This window comes from Bombus huntii, chromosome 8 (assembly GCF_024542735.1).
Source record: "Bombus huntii isolate Logan2020A chromosome 8, iyBomHunt1.1, whole genome shotgun sequence".
Classification (NCBI taxonomy): Eukaryota; Metazoa; Arthropoda; class Insecta; order Hymenoptera; family Apidae; genus Bombus; species Bombus huntii.
Window position 1 is genome coordinate 7,267,332 of NC_066245.1, and position 17,492 is coordinate 7,284,823.

Genomic DNA, 17,492 nt, shown 5'->3' on the forward strand with positions numbered 1-17,492 from the left:
CTTATCACGTACACACACGTTTTACGCACAATACTAGACTGTGTACAGACGAACCGCAATCGTATTTAGTGTGCAATACATTTATATCGCTCCACTTTCGTTCTTTGATTCTTTTCTTTCTTGCTGTTTTTACGAGGTCTCATAATTTCCTCTCGTTTCTTTTTATTTCTAATTTATTTATTTCGGCCTCTTTTTCTCAGTTACTCTCGATGTACATATACATTTCACATACGACACGATCAATAATATTTTTGGTGGCGGTGCTTGTTTTCTATTTAATTTCGCTACTTGTACCTCTTAATATATTTAAGTCTATTCTAATATATACAAATCAACGAAAAGACTGATAAGAATAGAACGGAATGGAAAAAGGAAACAGAAAATACGATTTGTTTGTCGAAATATACAAATACTCGTCAGCATTGTGCATCGGCGCGATCTGACGCGATAATCTAACGAAAGAAAATAGAAAAAGTAGAAAGAATAAAAGTTCGGTTCTCTCTGAAATGCCGCGGCAACGCGATGCTGCCGTGCATTTCACGGCGTTTGTTTGTTTAATGTTTAACGTGCAACGAACACAATGCATAAAATACGTAAATCAAGAGATGTTCACCTTGGGTGGGTACGCGTAGGCATCCGCAGCGGGGAGGTGACACCGAACAGCCCATCACGACCGCACAGCTCCATGAGTCAGCAAAGCGCCAGCAGTGTGGGCAGCAGTAACGTCAATCTGCGTCCTCGTACAGCTGCCCCGCGTCGACCGCGACCTGCTTCTATTGCCGGTACCGGTGTTTCGGTCACAGAACGACACAGTGAGCATGCCTTTTTTTGAATACTTTCTTGTTATTAAAAAAAAAAAAGAAAAAAAAATCTTGTACACGAAGGGATCAAGCGGGCACCGCTCGAGTGTTCATTTCGCACGAAAACGTGCGGATCCATTCGACGCGACGAGAATCCTTTTTGCCCTGCAGTATTTGGACCCGAACTTCTGTTTGCTAAACACTTTGTTCGAAAAACAGTTTGTTTTTTCAATTTGAATTGTCGTTCCAAACGAACGTTGATTTTCTCGATTTTTCTATGCAGTGTTTCTTTTTTTTTCTTTTTTTTTTCATTAATTACGGTTTCAGTTTCTGTACATGGCTTACATGTTATTTATCTATTTAATTTGTTTTTTATCCTTTTTCTTTCAATACATGAGTCGAGATTGCACATTCAAATACCGCGTGTACGTAGACACAACGTGACTCGTGTCGTGAGTTTCAAGTTTGTAATAATATGTAGATCTAGTGAGCGAACCGAAATCGACGAAGGATTCGAAACCGCCACTGCCAAAGGTCCATAGCACTCCAAAGAAATCATCTACACCGAAAGCGACGGAGATCAAGAAGCCGACAGAGAAACTGGTGAAGAGCGCGAAGGCTTCACCGCGAATAACCCCGAAAGTGACACCGCTGCAAAGCCCTGGAGCCGAGAATGCTCCGCTGATTCGTGGTAGTACCGGAGAGATAATAAAAAGCGAAGTGAAAGAGGATACAAAATTAGACGATAAATACGAAGAGAAGAAAGACCAAGGCACTGAGAAAACACAAGTAATTAATTTTCTCCATTAAGGAAATGCAGGCTATGCACACATGAAAATGATCGATATATGTTATGTGTTCTTAATTGCAGCAGGAAATAAGCGCCGCGGAGCAGGGTAACGAAGAAATGAAAAAGTCGGTTGTTATCGAACAATCCAATTCTATATCGAAGCAAACGAAGGACGAAACTAATTTGAATCAAGAGAATCAATCGACTGTGCGGTCTCAAGAAACACCCAAAGCTGCGAAGAAGGAAGCCGAGGCGAAATCCGAGAATAACGTGGAGGAACAGGTCGATATGTCAGGTAAGCTGGACTTTGGATATTGAAATATGGATTAGAAGATTAATAAATAAATGGCCCCTTTTTAGCATCGATGATAGCAAAGATCCGGATCACTACGGAAGAGGAAGCCAAGGCAGCTATAGCTGAACGTAGAAGATTAGCTCGAGAACAGGCTGAACGAGAAGCCGAGCTTGAACGCCAACGACAGGTGCGGTTTTAAAGAGATTTTTCGCATAAAAGAGTGGATTATTCGCGAAAAGAAGAGACTTCATAGAGAGATCCTTTTTACAGGAGGAAGAAGCCCGTTTAGAGGCCGAGAGATTGCGCGCCGAGGAAGAAGAACAACGTCGTTTAGAGGAAGAAACGCTTCGTTTGGCTAATGAAGCTCGTGAAGCCGAGGAGCAGAGACTGAGACTGGCGATTGAGGAAGCAAAACGTCGCGAGGAAGAGGATAGGAGAAGAAGAGAAGAGGAGGCTCGTCAGAAACAAGAGAAAGAAGAGGCTGAGCGGAAAGCGAGGGAAGAAGCGGAAAGGTCAGTTGATTTCTTTCAGATGACGTGATTTTATTCGATCAACATTCTCTGTGGTCAAGCGTTTAATGACCACTATGTAATGTTTTTGTTACAGACAGCGGATCGAAATGGCAGAACGCCTTAAGAGGGAAGAGGAAGAGAGACTTGCTAGACGTAAACGTGTCGAGGCGATCATGCTTAGAACTCGGGGCAAGAACCAGAATAATACACCTACGAAAGTAAGATTACACATTTTTCGTTCATTGAATAATGTTTATGTGATTGTTAATTAAACTCTTGTTCCTGAAAGAAATATTTACGATCGTGTATCGTGCTTTGTATAGGGTGAAGGTGGTGATGGCGATAAGTTGAAAGAAGATAGTCCTAACGATGAAAATAAAACGGCACCAGGTAGCAAAGTCGAAGATGTTATGACAGCCAGTTTGATATCCGAAGCGACTCAACAATTCATTAGCGGAGAGCAACGAGCTCATCATACAGAAAACAATACTACTACGGACATTGTGCATAACGGCACGCATAGTAATGGCATTAATGAAAGTAAAATTGTGTTGGATAATAATCAGGGTAATGTGGAAGGAGAACTGAATGGTCATCATACAAATCACGGAAACGGTATCAACAGTCAATCAATTACACTGGATAATGCCACCGTGTAAGTATATCAAATTCAAAGTTACAGATTTGTAACAAACATTTCTATTAACCTAAGAGTTACATCCTGATACTTACCTGACCGACATTAAAACAAAAACAAAAAATCCAAGATATAACTGGATTTCGCATCGATAACAAAAACTGAAAGATAACATCGAAGAGCATCTCAAAGAATTGTAAGTTCATTTGGTTTTTAGATCATTCGACAATAATGTTATTACGAATGCCCATGCAAGGCTTATATCAGACTAGTGTTATTTAACATTGCTAAAACTATCCTTACACATGTATACATCCACGCATTAGTTATTTTCATAACATTTTATGAGAATATTTATTTCGTCCCCTTCCCCCTCCCCCCCTTTTTTCGGCGCGCATTCGTCGTATAGAATGAGAAATATTTTTTCAAAAGAAAAACAATCCTTTTAATCGAAAAAGAATGAATAGCGAACATTTTAGAGTATTATTTCTATCAAATGCATATTTTATCTAAAGTTTCGTGCGAATACAATATATAAATATGAAATACACGCGATGTTACGTCATATATTTACTAAACTCGAATGTAGTTTCATTCAAAGTGATGATGCAAAATTATGGCTAATATAATGTAATATGTAATATGATACAATTATTGCACAATATTAGCCATTGTATACGTAAAAATATCGACTGACTCTTAGTGCCGTTCATAAATATGTATAAATGTATTCGGCGTATAAAATATAACTGAAAAAAAAGAGTTAAAATGTATGTTGCAATTATGAAAAAAGAAAAAAGATGGAAATATAAATCTGAATCGGAACGTGCATTACATGTTACATTATAGTGTCACAAACGTACATGCTAATATGTGAAAAATGCAGATTCTTAATCATTATAAAACTAGATGTACAGTACTTTTAAATCTTGATTTAACGCAAATATACATATAATACTTTGTATATTGAATGATTCAGGGTAACGCTCTAGTCATTTATACAATAAAAGTTATTTATAGATTCATGACGAATTAATAGACACGCACATACAATATGAACTATAAATAACAATTTCTGAAGTATCTAATAAGTAGTCAATCTGTTTCGAAATTATTGCTTATAATGTCGCCTTCTATCTATTTTTATTATCACTTAATCCTCCGTCGTTATTACTACAGTTTTAATATCATTTGTTGCTACAGTTTTATATCATAATTTTTGGTTTTTACAAGTAGAAAATGAAATGCTGAATGAAATGGCTAGAGTGTGAACATTTTTTTCTAAACAAATATATAATAGAATGAAAAAATGTGCCACATTAAATATACACATGATAAACATAATGTATGATTTTATGACCAGCATTAAAACAAAGAAAAAATTAAATATAATAAAGCACCGATGCTTAATTGCTCTACAGAAGAAGAATTAAAAAAGATGTTGAAAGATTATAATCCTGTACGTTTATTATGCATACATATAAAAGCACGCGGTGTGTTTAGAATTAATCGTTAATATATGTATATAATGAATTTTGTTGTTTGAGATGTTTTTTGTGGTGTTCGTGCGATAATGGAAAAATTAAGTTTGAAAATATATCTACGCTATATGTACACTATACATAGTTATTTCAATAAGAAAATTTATTGCGCTTTCCTATAATACACATTGGAAGGAATTGCTTATAAAATAACATTTAGCTCGATAAAAATTGCTTCATGATAAACCACCAGTATGATGGAAACGATTTTACATATATTGTACATTGCAAAAGTAGTCAGAGCAATGGTTGACAGATATGAAAAACAGATTTATGACAATTATTCAGTGCTATTGAAAATTCATCTAATCGCATGATTATACCAATAACTAATAATGAATTATATAGAAGATTATAATATCATCGGTAACTCGAGAGGTATGAGGAATGTATATTGTATTGTCTATTATACTTATATATATTTTATAATTTATATTTAATCGTGTAATAGTTAAAAATATACTATTTTTAGGTAGACGTCTAAAAGAATAATGAAAGGTTTAAACTATATTGTGCGTCGATTCTTTTAGTAATGCGTTAATGGCATAAAACATGTAATGTTATACGAAGCATGGAAACGTTAAGCAACTAACAGAGCTATAGCGTTAAATACTAACTAATCAATAATAAATTCAGTGTACATAATGTAAAGAAAGATAAATAGCATAAATTTAATGACTCATCTAAAAATTTTGTTTGTAATTTTATCATACAAGTTCATCAAAGATACACTGTTTAGTATGTTACTATGTTTGTATTCAACTTTGTAGCTATATACAGTCTGTCATCTTTGGTGAACTATTACTTTATCTTACCTCCAATTAGTTACCATTCAAGCTCGACGTGTGTGCCTTAAGTACAATGTTTATATCAACATTTCTTCTTACCGATTCTATTACCACTAATGCATGTTGTGATTTAATTGTATCAATATGATGTGGCTTCTACTTTTCTTTGCTCTACTTTGTACCTGTTCTTTATGTTTGCGTTGTATATCATCCAGCAGTACGTGTCAACTTACTGTCTACTTTTGCTATGTACTATCGACCTTTACACATTTCTGAAATTATTCTTTTGTTGTACGAAAATATATATTTCACACAATCCATTCCACAATTCCTACAGGAAGTTACCTATATCGAAACAGGGCATGAATATTTTCGAACTTATTCTACCTACGAATAAGAGAAATCGAAAATAGGGAACTACACAGGTCAAAACAATCGTTATCGATCCGATCTGTGAAACCTGCTGTATGGTAGTATCATATATTTATACATTACATAATGTACATACCTAATTTTATTGGGTATGGCTAAAGGGAAATTCTTTTGTATGTTAATTGTGTTTTCCATGTACACTTTACGTTACGCCATAGAATTTTATATAAGTTCACAAGCATATATAAAATGCTTTTTATAGCTGCTTTACAGTATTAAGGTAGCCAGGAAAATAGTGCTGATGCAAGATAAAATATTACCATCGACCAAGTCGATTATAAAATATGTTCCCAGGATAAGTGTTTGTTTCCGAATAATTTTTTATACTTATGGTTTGATATAAGACGAATGACTTGAAGAAATTCAGCAAACAGCATATAGTTGTTAATTTTTTATTTTCCTCGTTTATTCGTTTTCTAGACATATTAGATATTTTGAACATAGCTTTTAAATTAAGAGATTAAAAACATAGTTACTAATAAATAATCGTATGTGTATTGTACATACTAATTCTAGTAAAATAGCGTTCAATGCGAGTTGTCTATAATTGGCTTAACCAATTTAGAGATTGTAATTTCAAATTAGAAATTACAATGCGCTGATGCAGTAGTAACCTAGTGTTAATTGCCTATTATTTAGTATTTGTATGTTTCCTTTCGCTGATTTTATAGCAAACAAAACAACGTGACCAACAACCTGTTAGACCTAACGGAATTCGACTCTCTCAGTAATAGCAGTAGTGGTCCAATACTCCAACTGACATCCAATCTGGCCAATGAAGACACCCTCAACTCGAACCTAAATCCAGCAGCTATACCTTTCACTCCAATGGCTAACACATACATGCCTACCGCTGCTAATGCCAATGTAAATCCGTTCCAGGATTCTTTTATGAACAAGCCACAAGATAATAGTCAAGTACCAGGTATGTGTGCGTATTACTAGCGCCATATTAAAAATATATCATGTACGATGTGAATGTAATCATCACTGTTCTTGATCTGCAGATCTTTTATCATAATGCGCGTATTAAACATTCTGGTGAACGGATGAAGAACGATTGGATTCGAAAATATACCGTGTTGCTTTGCAGCGAGTAATAGGTATAATACTCGAGATGATGTCATTTATGAGATAATGTAAATATGCGCTATCGATGTGTAGAAATGGAGACCTAAGTAGAGAAAACGGGGGCACTACGTCAAAAAGAAAAAAAAGACTACTTTGTCCTTAAACGTCACGAGAAATGTAAAATAATATATAATGTTAATTAATAATATTATGTAACAGCAAATAGGCACTCAGTCCATTATAGTATGCTATAGATATAAATCTAATCTTTTAGAAGACCTTAAAGGGAATAAGGCCTGTTTATAACATATTGATTTAAAATACGCGTATATATTTTATTGTATTAAATTTCATTAAATTAATTTCACACGTAATTTTCACCCATACCGTAACATGTCGCGTTCAGAATGTTCTAAATCCTGACAATTTTTAATGGAACGAGATTTTATCGAATTTGAGAAACACGAATTAATCGGTACAATGAAATCTTTATGCGTAAACGAACGTGTAAAACGGCTTGACAAATATTGCACAAGATGGTGAATTGGTTGAAATATTTTACGAAACTTATATCTGCCAAAATGACGTAGGAGGTAAGCTCCAATGATTATCCTTACATAAGAGATAGTATAATATTACCTTATAGAATTTGAATATAGAAAACGAGTATATATATATATATATATATATACATATATATAGTCATATCTAGTAAGATCTTCTGCAGATATGATGTAAAAAAAAACACATTTCTTCCATACTACATTTTGGGGCGTGCGCTCACTAGTCAAGCAATTTTACTGTTTTTATCATATTCTTCTCTTTTCCTTAATTACTATCCCTTTTCTTTTTTGTTTTTTTTTTTTTTTTTTAGAAAACTCATCTAATATTGGTACTCTAGGTATCCACTAGATTTCATTACTATTACGTTTTCGTGAATTTAACATAAATTTTCTAGCTGTGATGTGACGACAATGACGAAGACGACGATTGCTTTGTGAAATAGCCACTGCATACGTTTATGAAATAAGAAACTGTCAACTATGTTACTTTATTTATAAATGATATTTTGCTAGTTGTGGTAGGAGACGAAATGCAAATCTACGATTAAACGTTTCAGTCAAAAATAAGACATTAACATAATTATTAATGGAAATCCTAGCGAAGATCTCGGGAAATATTTTGTAGCAATTGAAGTGAACAAAATTTAAAGGTCGCGTTGTGTTAATCATTATATACAGTAGTGGCTATTCATTTTAGTGGTATCATACTAGTATACAGATAGAAAATGATAATTTTAAAGCCTGATGTTATTGAGCAAACATTGTAATTGGTGTCTAAGACATGAGTTATTTGTTACTATTGTGGCATACTATTATAAAATCAATACGATTAGCATGCTTTGTGTTTAACACTTGCGCAATCGCAGGTGCATAATAGTGTCTTATACACATGGTTGTTTATACAAAGGTTAATAAAGTATAAATCTGATTAACCTAGTTTTCAAATAGCAGAAATGAAGAAGAAAAAGAGAGAGAGAGAGAGAGAGAGAGAGAAGTCATCGACATGCCTGAAAGGATTATCACCGATCTATACAAACTCTGTATACCGTTTGTTGTCTCTTTTATTTTGTAATCTTTTTATGTTTGTGCTACGTACAATATTAGAAGTTCTCTTGAATTCTTTCCGCATATGTTCTATTGCGATTGATTTAAAGGAATTTCGCGCTGCATGCTTGCTATCAGTACTTTTTCCTCGAAATTGTTTAATTTAAGGACTTTGAGCACATATATTTATGTAATACCGCAGTGTGTTGTATCCCAAAATAATTTCTATTGTGCAAACAGAACCCTAAGAATCGATATTTTAACGACATAACAAACAAACAAAAATCTGTATTTTTATTGACAAAGATTGAAGCACACTGCTGTACAGAAGCATACGATCCTAAGACATTTTTAATTGCCTAAGCTTCGTAAGCGCGTAGTTACGATACCGTGAGGGAACTCAAATCAGTTTTACGTATCATAGCTCGATGCTCCACGTGGACTATTTTTAATCATAAAACTATCGTCGTTGCTTTCCGTGACAGAACTATGCAATGACTATATTATCGAGTTTATTTATTCAAACTATTTTATTCGGTCTAACTAAAACTATTCTATAAGAACACGTAATAATAATAACTATAATAATAATAACAATAATAATAATCCCAATACATACGAACAAATGTTTCTAAACATACAAATACTGAGAATGCTAAAGATCATCAGTCATGTCTAAAAATACTTCGTATTGTATAAATGCTTGTATGTAATAAATACTTAATATTGAAAATAAATGAAATATTATTTAATAAACCTCCTAAACTTTCTTCCTTACGATCGCGTTAACATTACAATGCATATCGTAAAGTCAAACGATAATATTATAGCGACTATTCTGTTGCAGATTCACGCAAGCATCTCTTAAAGTCGTTTCTCGACTTTAAGCCGGCGTGGAATATGTTGAAAGTTATACAAGTGTATCTTTTTATTTATTATTGTAGAAACACGTACCACATCTATTTTCATTTTAAAGCGTAACAACTAACATAGCCACAAGGTAATGCCCGTTGAAAGCAGCAGAGTATGAAATATGGAGCACATACCTAGATGCGGTTCGTCTCTAGGGTGTCACTTTCGTAAAAAGTAATGTTCCTGTCTAGGAAAACTTTGTCTGTTTTATCCAATCGTAGTATCTTTGACGAACACTCGTTTTCACGCAACCGAATCGTATCTGTAGGAGTACGATTCCATCTTTCATCGAAAGTCGCTAACTCTAACCTCCCAACATATTTCCTTTCTATTATTCACATCTGTTTCCAAAGCATTGTGTGCTCGCCGCATCTTTCGAGTTTTCTGTTGCCTTTCGATCTTTCATATTTCCTTACTAGTCTCCTCGAACATCGAAATATCAAGAACAATCTCTACGGTAAAGCGCAACTTATCTCGTTCCGCTCGAATTTTGAAAATTGTTCAGAGCTCTGTTGCCTCGCGTGGTACTCAAACATTAGCACAGGGAACAATTTTTGTTTCAGTTAAAAATATTTCTCTCTATCCCTATGATTGTTTAAGAGACGATGCCATAGGTTTTCACATAATTTTCCATACTTCAGAGATAAGTAAAGTTTGATACATATAGAGACATTTTTCCCTTTTTTGTATGACGATACATTTCAATGTGAGTTGTGTTCAAAAGGAATGAAATCGCTTGTGAGCCTCGTAATCCAGTGTTGCGTCTGGTGTAAATTAATTAATGAAACAACGTAATATCGCGAGTGTTCTTTCTCTTTGCCACGTTATTACGACCGAAATAACGAAAAGGATCGTCGCTGTAAAATGAGGATTTCAGATACGCGCATGTTTTCCAACGGGCGCATAATTCCGGAAAATTAAACCGCAGCGCGAGATTACACCGAAAACTTTCCGACTCCTTCGCAGCGTAATTTTTGGCCGACGATTTCGTTTCCCTGTTCCGTGCCATCCTTAACGCGACTAACCTGGTAGCGTTTAGCGAAACTTGATTCTTTACAAACCATCCTTTTTCACGGAGTGAATACACGTTTCTTACATGAAACATAGTATCCAAAGTTTAATTAGCAGCTAAACTAAATTCAACCGGTTCTTAATCTATCTTCGTTATCGAAACAAACTTAGAAGTATCAGACAGCATTACGACGTTATCAGAACGATTAAAGTAGAGCCGCGGAACATAGTAATTCATCGTTTAGGAAATCCATGGCGGTAATTCTGTAATGAATTTCCCGCAACTTTTGCGAAACGTGAATCGACCAAATGAGAAAGGACCGGTCGCGAATATTACAATATACATTACAATTTATGAAGAGAACGACTACATTCAAAGTAGCGTTTTACACGAGGGATTACGGTCTATATTTATCTTGGCGAGACCTTTAGTCGAGGTATCATGCTCACACCATTTGAGGAATATTTATGACGAATATTTCGCGAATAACGACCTTAATGGTTAATTTAAAGTCCTTAAAACGTATTAGAATATGTTCTCGTAAGCATCCGTATGATTAGTTGAAATCGTCTGGTCGTATATTTAGAATGGAAGGCGTTTTCGCGCTTTACCGAGTCTCAATAATTGTCTAGCAAACGACAGTTAATATTCTTCTCCCTAATTTATCTCGGAAACCCGGATCGTTCCGTTTTGGAGAAGGGCAGAGCGGTATTCCGGTAGAAGCTTTCGCAGTCAGGGCTGTAATCCAGCAGTCTTGGGCTCGCACATTCACGTGGCAGCAAGGGGTGGTACGGGTGTAATTTGCGGCTTGTAATACCGTGCCCGTCGTTTGTAACCAGTTCGGGATACGCAAGTACGGTTAAGGGGAGGAGAAGGAAAACGAAAAGGGAGATAGAAGGAGGAAACCAACGTAACCGCATCGTCTCATCGAGGGGATGTTTTCCACATCTGAAATGGACGAAACTTCCCCACGCTCATTTCCTTGCCATCAGAAAATACATTTGTCTACTTCGCCGTGCTCCGTTACTCTTTCTCGACATCGCGTTCCGTATCGGTTGAATACATGTTTCAATTGCTCTGTACTTGTTTTCGCGGTAAACTTCCATTTATATCGGATCATACGCTAAAAGGGAGGGGGAAGAAAAAAGAGAAATGGTGTCAGGCGAGGGAATTCTGTCGACTCTGTCCCCGGGTGCAATCTCTATGTAAATATTTTTATCAAGCCGTTGCTCCCAATTTCGGTAAAGATAAAGAATAAATAAGAAAAATAGGAGATGGAAGGGCGGGGGAAAACGCGAGACCGAAACGGCAAAAGATTCAAATGAAATTCCGTATTTCATTTTACGAGCATGCTCGATTTAGCGGGTGGTTCAATGGTGGAAAGCCCGAACAGGGTTGAAAAGGATGCAACCTGTGAAGGGATGCATTCATTTTGCACGGGTCATAAGACCTTCTTGCGATGCTAGAGAGGGTTCGGCACTCTTCTGCCGAGGTTACTGCACTTCAGGGACGACTTATCCTCCTCATCGACCACCAGGAATTCTCGCGTAACATTTTCTAAGGAATTCTCGGGGAAACGTACAATTTCAGAAAAGTTTCGTGGATAAAACGTCGGTCGTTGTACCTTATGTTTGTTGATTTATGTCTTAAATGTCACTGTAAATTTCTTATATACAACGGCTCAGGAACTAGTCGCCTCGCGTGCAGGTAATTTCTCGATATCATCAATAATTTCATCAATTTCATCTTCTACCTCGACATTTCGAAAGAATCACGAAACGTAAAATTGTCGTTTAATAAATATTCGTTATAAAAACGATCGATGTTGAACGATGAGTATTTCTCTGAATATCGATGGTCGATAATAAAAGCTGATTTTACGTTTTCCAAGAAAGTAGAACGAACAAATTAATGGCAATTGGATGCCATATTTTCAATATTTATAACTGAAGAAGTGGCACAGAAATATCCTGGGACGATCCCAATTTTCTCTTCAAGATACGATAAGATAAATAACGTGCATAAAAATGTATAAAAAAGAAGTATGGAGATAGCGACAAACGAAGCAGCCAAAAGCAAAGGCACCAAAGAACTTTTTCCTATTACGCGTGGATTCATTCGTTTAATTATCTTCCGGGCGGCATTGCAGTTGGCAAAACATTAATTGTTCGGTTGATTGAAATGTCTAACGAACCCTTTCGAACTTCTTGCTTTACGAACGCGTCTAAACTTTTTTAATGGATCCGCATTTCATTTCTCTCGACTTTATCCTTCCTTCCATTTTCATCAAGGTAATAACCAGTCACAATGCTACCTCTTCTTCGTCAAACCTTCGGGGCTCTCAATGTCTCTTAAACACGAATGGATAGTCCAGTCGTTTATCGATCGCTGGTTGAATCGGCAACAAAACAAGCGGTCATGCCGATTTAATTTGCTCTCGGAGAAATATTTTAATCCTTGAATTGTACGGATAAATTAATTCATCGCCACTTCCGGGTCACGAATCACGCTCCATTTCCAACATTTACGCGTCTCCAGCAGTTAGGTTCCATAGGTTCCATCGATTGTCTCGATTTGACGGATTTCCGGATAATCCGGATAACACGATCGTACCCGCGCAGAATCGGCAGAACTTAGTTGTATTGGATGGAAGCCAATCCGGGCTACTGGCGATTGACAATTGGCGGTGTGGGAATGATTTCCGATGAGCGGACCAGAGAGAACGATGGCCGATCGAAGGCGGGTCGAGGACAGAAGAGAACAATGACGCGGAACAGCACCGATATTAAAGGGGAAATATGATGAAAAGCGCCCTGGATTTACCTCCCGCGAACTAGACGGTTTTTTGTTCGTCGCTACTTTATGTAGAAAGAAGTCAAATAAAACTACTTGTAGGATGCGCAATCAAAAGGATGGTCCCGCAAAACGATACCGCACCACCGATGCTCTGTTGAAAAACGTTTGTACCAGACACAGTTGTATCCGATTTAGGAAATTAACCAGGACAGGATCCACGAGAAAATGAAATGCTCGATCAAGTATCCGTTAAGATAACATTAACGAATGCAAAACGGAAACGCGAATACTATGAATACCGAAGGCACCCTTTAACCGTGATGCTTTTCGAATAACAGAAGAGATAACGCGTTTGCGCCTGAGCCAATCCGCCGTACCACCAGCTGACAATTGGCGGCGTGGCAATGATTTCCGATGAGCAGAGAAATGCAAGCGAGAGAGGGAGAAGGCGGGGTGACGAGGAAATTCGAAAGGGGGGAAACTGAGCAGAAGGAGAAAGAGAGGAGACAAAGACACACGAATATACGTACGAAAGAGAATGAGAAAGGGACGAATATATTTCGTTCGGCATTTGCGGTTAGCCGCGCACGGATTGCACCCGATTTCCCTCTTTCTACCCAATAATTTTACAAACGGCCATTCAACCTTCGTTTGTCTCACTTTCCACGTTTTTCAATCCTCCTCCCTTCGTTCGCTCTCTCTGTTCGGGCGTGATGTTGGCGCGCGCGATTCGCAGTCGTTCGGGGGTGAGAAAAATTCTGTGAGAAGAGGCTGGAAATTTTTTTTACGCTCACAGGTTTGTAACGCGTCGCATCCGCGCCGATATCATCGGTGTGTGGTTAAAATCGGAGATAAAAGCGACGCTGATGGTTTGTAAAAGATTTTTCGTACAACATGCAGCGCAAGGTAAACCAGCACGCCGGGATTAATCAAGCGTTATTCGCAGAGCGTCGGCCCGTTTCCCTCGATAAAACTGAAATATACGCGAACATCAGCTACGAATTATCTTGCCTGTTTACAGTGCGCGTTTCAATTAATCCTGCAACATTTGCCCACCTTTCGTCGGAGAAAGAGAGGAGAAATTGCATCTATCCTGCGTGAATGATTAACTTGTATTTCCATTTGAAATAAGATACCGTACAACGGTAGAGGAATAATTAATTTTTTAATGAATTCTTAATCCGTTACGTCCGAAAGAATAAACTAAAGCGAAATGTAAAATACATATTGGAGGAGTTATTAAGATTTCATAGAAAGAGCGAGTCGCAGACAGCTCGTTTCTAAATTACATTTTCCAGCGTTTTCATCGCGACCGACGCGCCATAGAAAGATTTAAAATAAGATCGCTCGGTACGATAAATCCAGATTTCGGTTTCTATCGGCTACTCACACCGCAATATACGTAGCCGATGAAAGATTCAACTAGAAAATATGTTGAAACGTCGATGTTATTCTCAACTATAAAAGTTTGCGAGACCGAGACTCGAATTCAAGAAATAACAAGACGTCGATTGGAGAAATGGCCGTAAATTCAAATGCACGCTGTTCAAACCTAGCCCTAGAGGCAGTGGAAATAAATTCAAACAAAGTGGCGAACCTGAAGTGCGCAGGGCGGGAGAACCAAACGAAGGTTCGTCGGAACTTTCTCGAAGGGAAAGTTAGTTTCTCACGATTAGACTTTCACCCCCTTCCCGGTATCACTACTTTCGTTTCCGCTACCTCTAAACCGCCTCGAGGATCGAGATAGAGAAGCTTAACCTGGCCGAATGAAATTTTAATTTTTGATAAGACGCTCCATTACTGAAGCCACCCTTCCATCCCTTCTGCTTTTTCTCTATCTCTTTCTCGACTATCTCATCTTCTACTCTTCGATTTCTTTCTCGCCTAGCAGGGATAATGCCGGTTTAGAGATATTAAATATCACCGAAACACACAAGGGTCGAAGTAAAGAAGATACCATTGGCAGAGTAGAAACGCAGAAACGTAGAAGCTTCCTGAATGCTCGAGGAGTGACTGGCGAGTAAGGAACGTCGAGCCTCGTAGTTATGCAAAAAGAAATGTGCATCCACGGACGGATAAATGGGTTCGTAAGGCACGAATGTGCCGCGAAGTTATGCAAAGTTTACGTAGGGAATTAATTGCCAAAGCTATGCCAAGATAAAGAGCATTTAATTAAAGGAATAATCAATAATCCTTGGGGCGACTAGAGCTTTTAATGAACAAACTTCTTGAAGTGTGCTCCGAGGAAGTACAAGTTTGAAGGTTTGTACGATATTTTTAGAAATTAATAGTTTAACACTGGCTCGTAGTTTAGTTGGCTAAACTGAGCATGATAAACCGAACGAGACAAATTCATTGATCTTTAAAGCGTTTCTTCATCCCCTTGGATATAGCTGCTTCTAAAGCAATAAAGCAAACGGGCATCGATACCTCAGACGTATTCGACGATAACCAACATTTCTAATATCGTTCGTTTCGGATGAATGACAATGAATCTCGCGCGTGTGCCTAATTCTTTTTAGCGCCTTTCAACTGAAAATTCTAATCAGTACTGAACTATCAGTTGGTGGTTGTCACTACAGAAACGATTGCGATTTCACGATGATGCTGGTAGGAAATTGAGGTACAACTAGAGGTAGAGCCACAAGAAGTTGCCTGCTAAACTGATAACGGAAGAGACAAGGAGTATCATACCGAGGAAGAAAGAGACGAAATAAGAAAAAGAGAGAAGTAGCGAGAAGGAGGATGAGAAATAAGGACCAGCGAGTTTTCCATAGTTGGTGCAGATACATGTATGCTGAACGTACGAAAGCAAAATACAACGGAGGCAAAGTGACGTAGAGGAGTGGTGACGGCAGAAAACGTGGTAGGGGGATGCGTTATGTCATGTGTGAAATTACAATCACCCACCCCTAATGCGTTTGCCTTGACTCACTCCATTCTGTTCAGGTACAATGGTGTGAGCATGCACGTACATCCGCATGTTACGACTATTTCTATAAGCACATGCTATTATTACACACACGTAGTAAAGCGTTTGTGTATATACGAGTTACACGGTCACGTTGTTTGGCATTCCGGGTATAGCTCTTTATACCGGTACGCGAGATAATGAACACAGTGTCTGCAGGAAAGTGTGCACCATATGATGCGAAGGTCCGGTGCATCGGCCCTGAAGAACCTTTGGTAAACTTTGACGTGTAAACTAGTAGCTAGGACGCGACCCCGATCAGACTGCTCGATTATACGAGCGAGCTCGAAAATATAATCGTTTAATGTTCGTGCATGCTTTCGAGCCGGCCAGGTGAACCTGGTAAATTGATACACCGGATGATACAATGGTTGTTAATTCGCTGTCAGATACAACGGCACATTAATTAATTACGTATATGCAACTTTAATGTATTCTGTTTGTCAGTTTGTGTAGAATAATTGGTCGTATTTAACGTTTACGAAGTTCTTAGGTATTTTAAACAACCGCTCACTGATGCGCTACAATTTCTTGTCGACAAATAATATATATAACACGTATTAGAAATTGTGAAGTATCGGTTGGAAAATTAACGGGAGTATAATTTAAATCTGACCACATTAGATTGCGTATTTTTGTTAACGAATGAACGAAAATTATCATTGATCAGGATTACCGTGCTTAATATTGTGTTCGGACGAACGGATGCCTGATGCGGAATATGAGTCAAGAGTTGTCAGCACGAATGAGATTAATAAATATTAGAGGAACAGAGATACTCGAGGGATGCGCGTGATTTAAAGAGGTTCATGCCGCTGAGTGTTTTAATAAATAAACGGCCGCCGAAGTAGTAGCACACAAAATTACTTGGGAAATAGTACTTTTTTTCACGAGTCGACGGGTAATCGTTCCTGGCCGACCTACCGCTCGGGATAATTAACACGTCTGGGATCCTCGAATATTTGTAAATGTCACAGGCAGAGCCAGTCATACATAAAGCACAAAGTAGAAAACCATATGAGACTATTTCAAAATTTAACGTATGTTTTATGAAATGTTTTTGCTTTAACGTTGAATGATGGAAAGTAGTTTTTAACGATCCACCCAAATGAATGGCTTACGGATATCACCTAAGAGCGTAACATGTGTACATATTAGATTCATAATATACTTAAATATATTCAGACTCTGTATTTGAAAGCCAGAGTAACTGAATTCATTTTTTTCAAAATTTATTATTGCACCCTTCCTTTACCTCTTTCATTCTCTCATTTCCTTTGTTCGCTCTCGCTCTTCCCTTTTTCTTCTCTCTCCCTTTATGTCATTCC

At 37.4% G+C, this 17,492-nt stretch overlaps 1 protein-coding gene across 28 annotated transcripts in view; it reads left to right on the forward strand.

Annotated features, from left to right (window-relative positions):
• The window catches only part of LOC126868279 (MAP7 domain-containing protein 1), a 207,000-nt gene extending 199,262 nt beyond the window's left edge, over positions 1 to 7,738 (forward strand). For 25 of the 28 annotated variants that reach the window (XM_050623581.1, XM_050623586.1, XM_050623577.1 and 22 more), the window contains 9 exons: positions 633 to 812; positions 1,282 to 1,589; positions 1,672 to 1,885; positions 1,951 to 2,072; positions 2,156 to 2,397; positions 2,492 to 2,615; positions 2,721 to 3,052; positions 6,467 to 6,720; positions 6,803 to 7,738. In XM_050623581.1, coding sequence (XP_050479538.1) covers positions 633 to 812; positions 1,282 to 1,589; positions 1,672 to 1,885; positions 1,951 to 2,072; positions 2,156 to 2,397; positions 2,492 to 2,615; positions 2,721 to 3,052; positions 6,467 to 6,720; positions 6,803 to 6,816 — 1,790 coding nt within the window. In that variant the 3' untranslated portion in view covers positions 6,817 to 7,738. Of the gene's footprint in view, positions 1 to 632; positions 813 to 1,281; positions 1,590 to 1,671; positions 1,886 to 1,950; positions 2,073 to 2,155; positions 2,398 to 2,491; positions 2,616 to 2,720; positions 3,053 to 3,164; positions 5,374 to 6,466; positions 6,721 to 6,802 lie in introns of those variants that run through there. The other 3 variants (XM_050623565.1, XM_050623564.1, XM_050623571.1) reach the window with 3 other exon arrangements.
• The last annotated feature ends 9,754 nt before the right edge of the window (positions 7,739 to 17,492 follow it).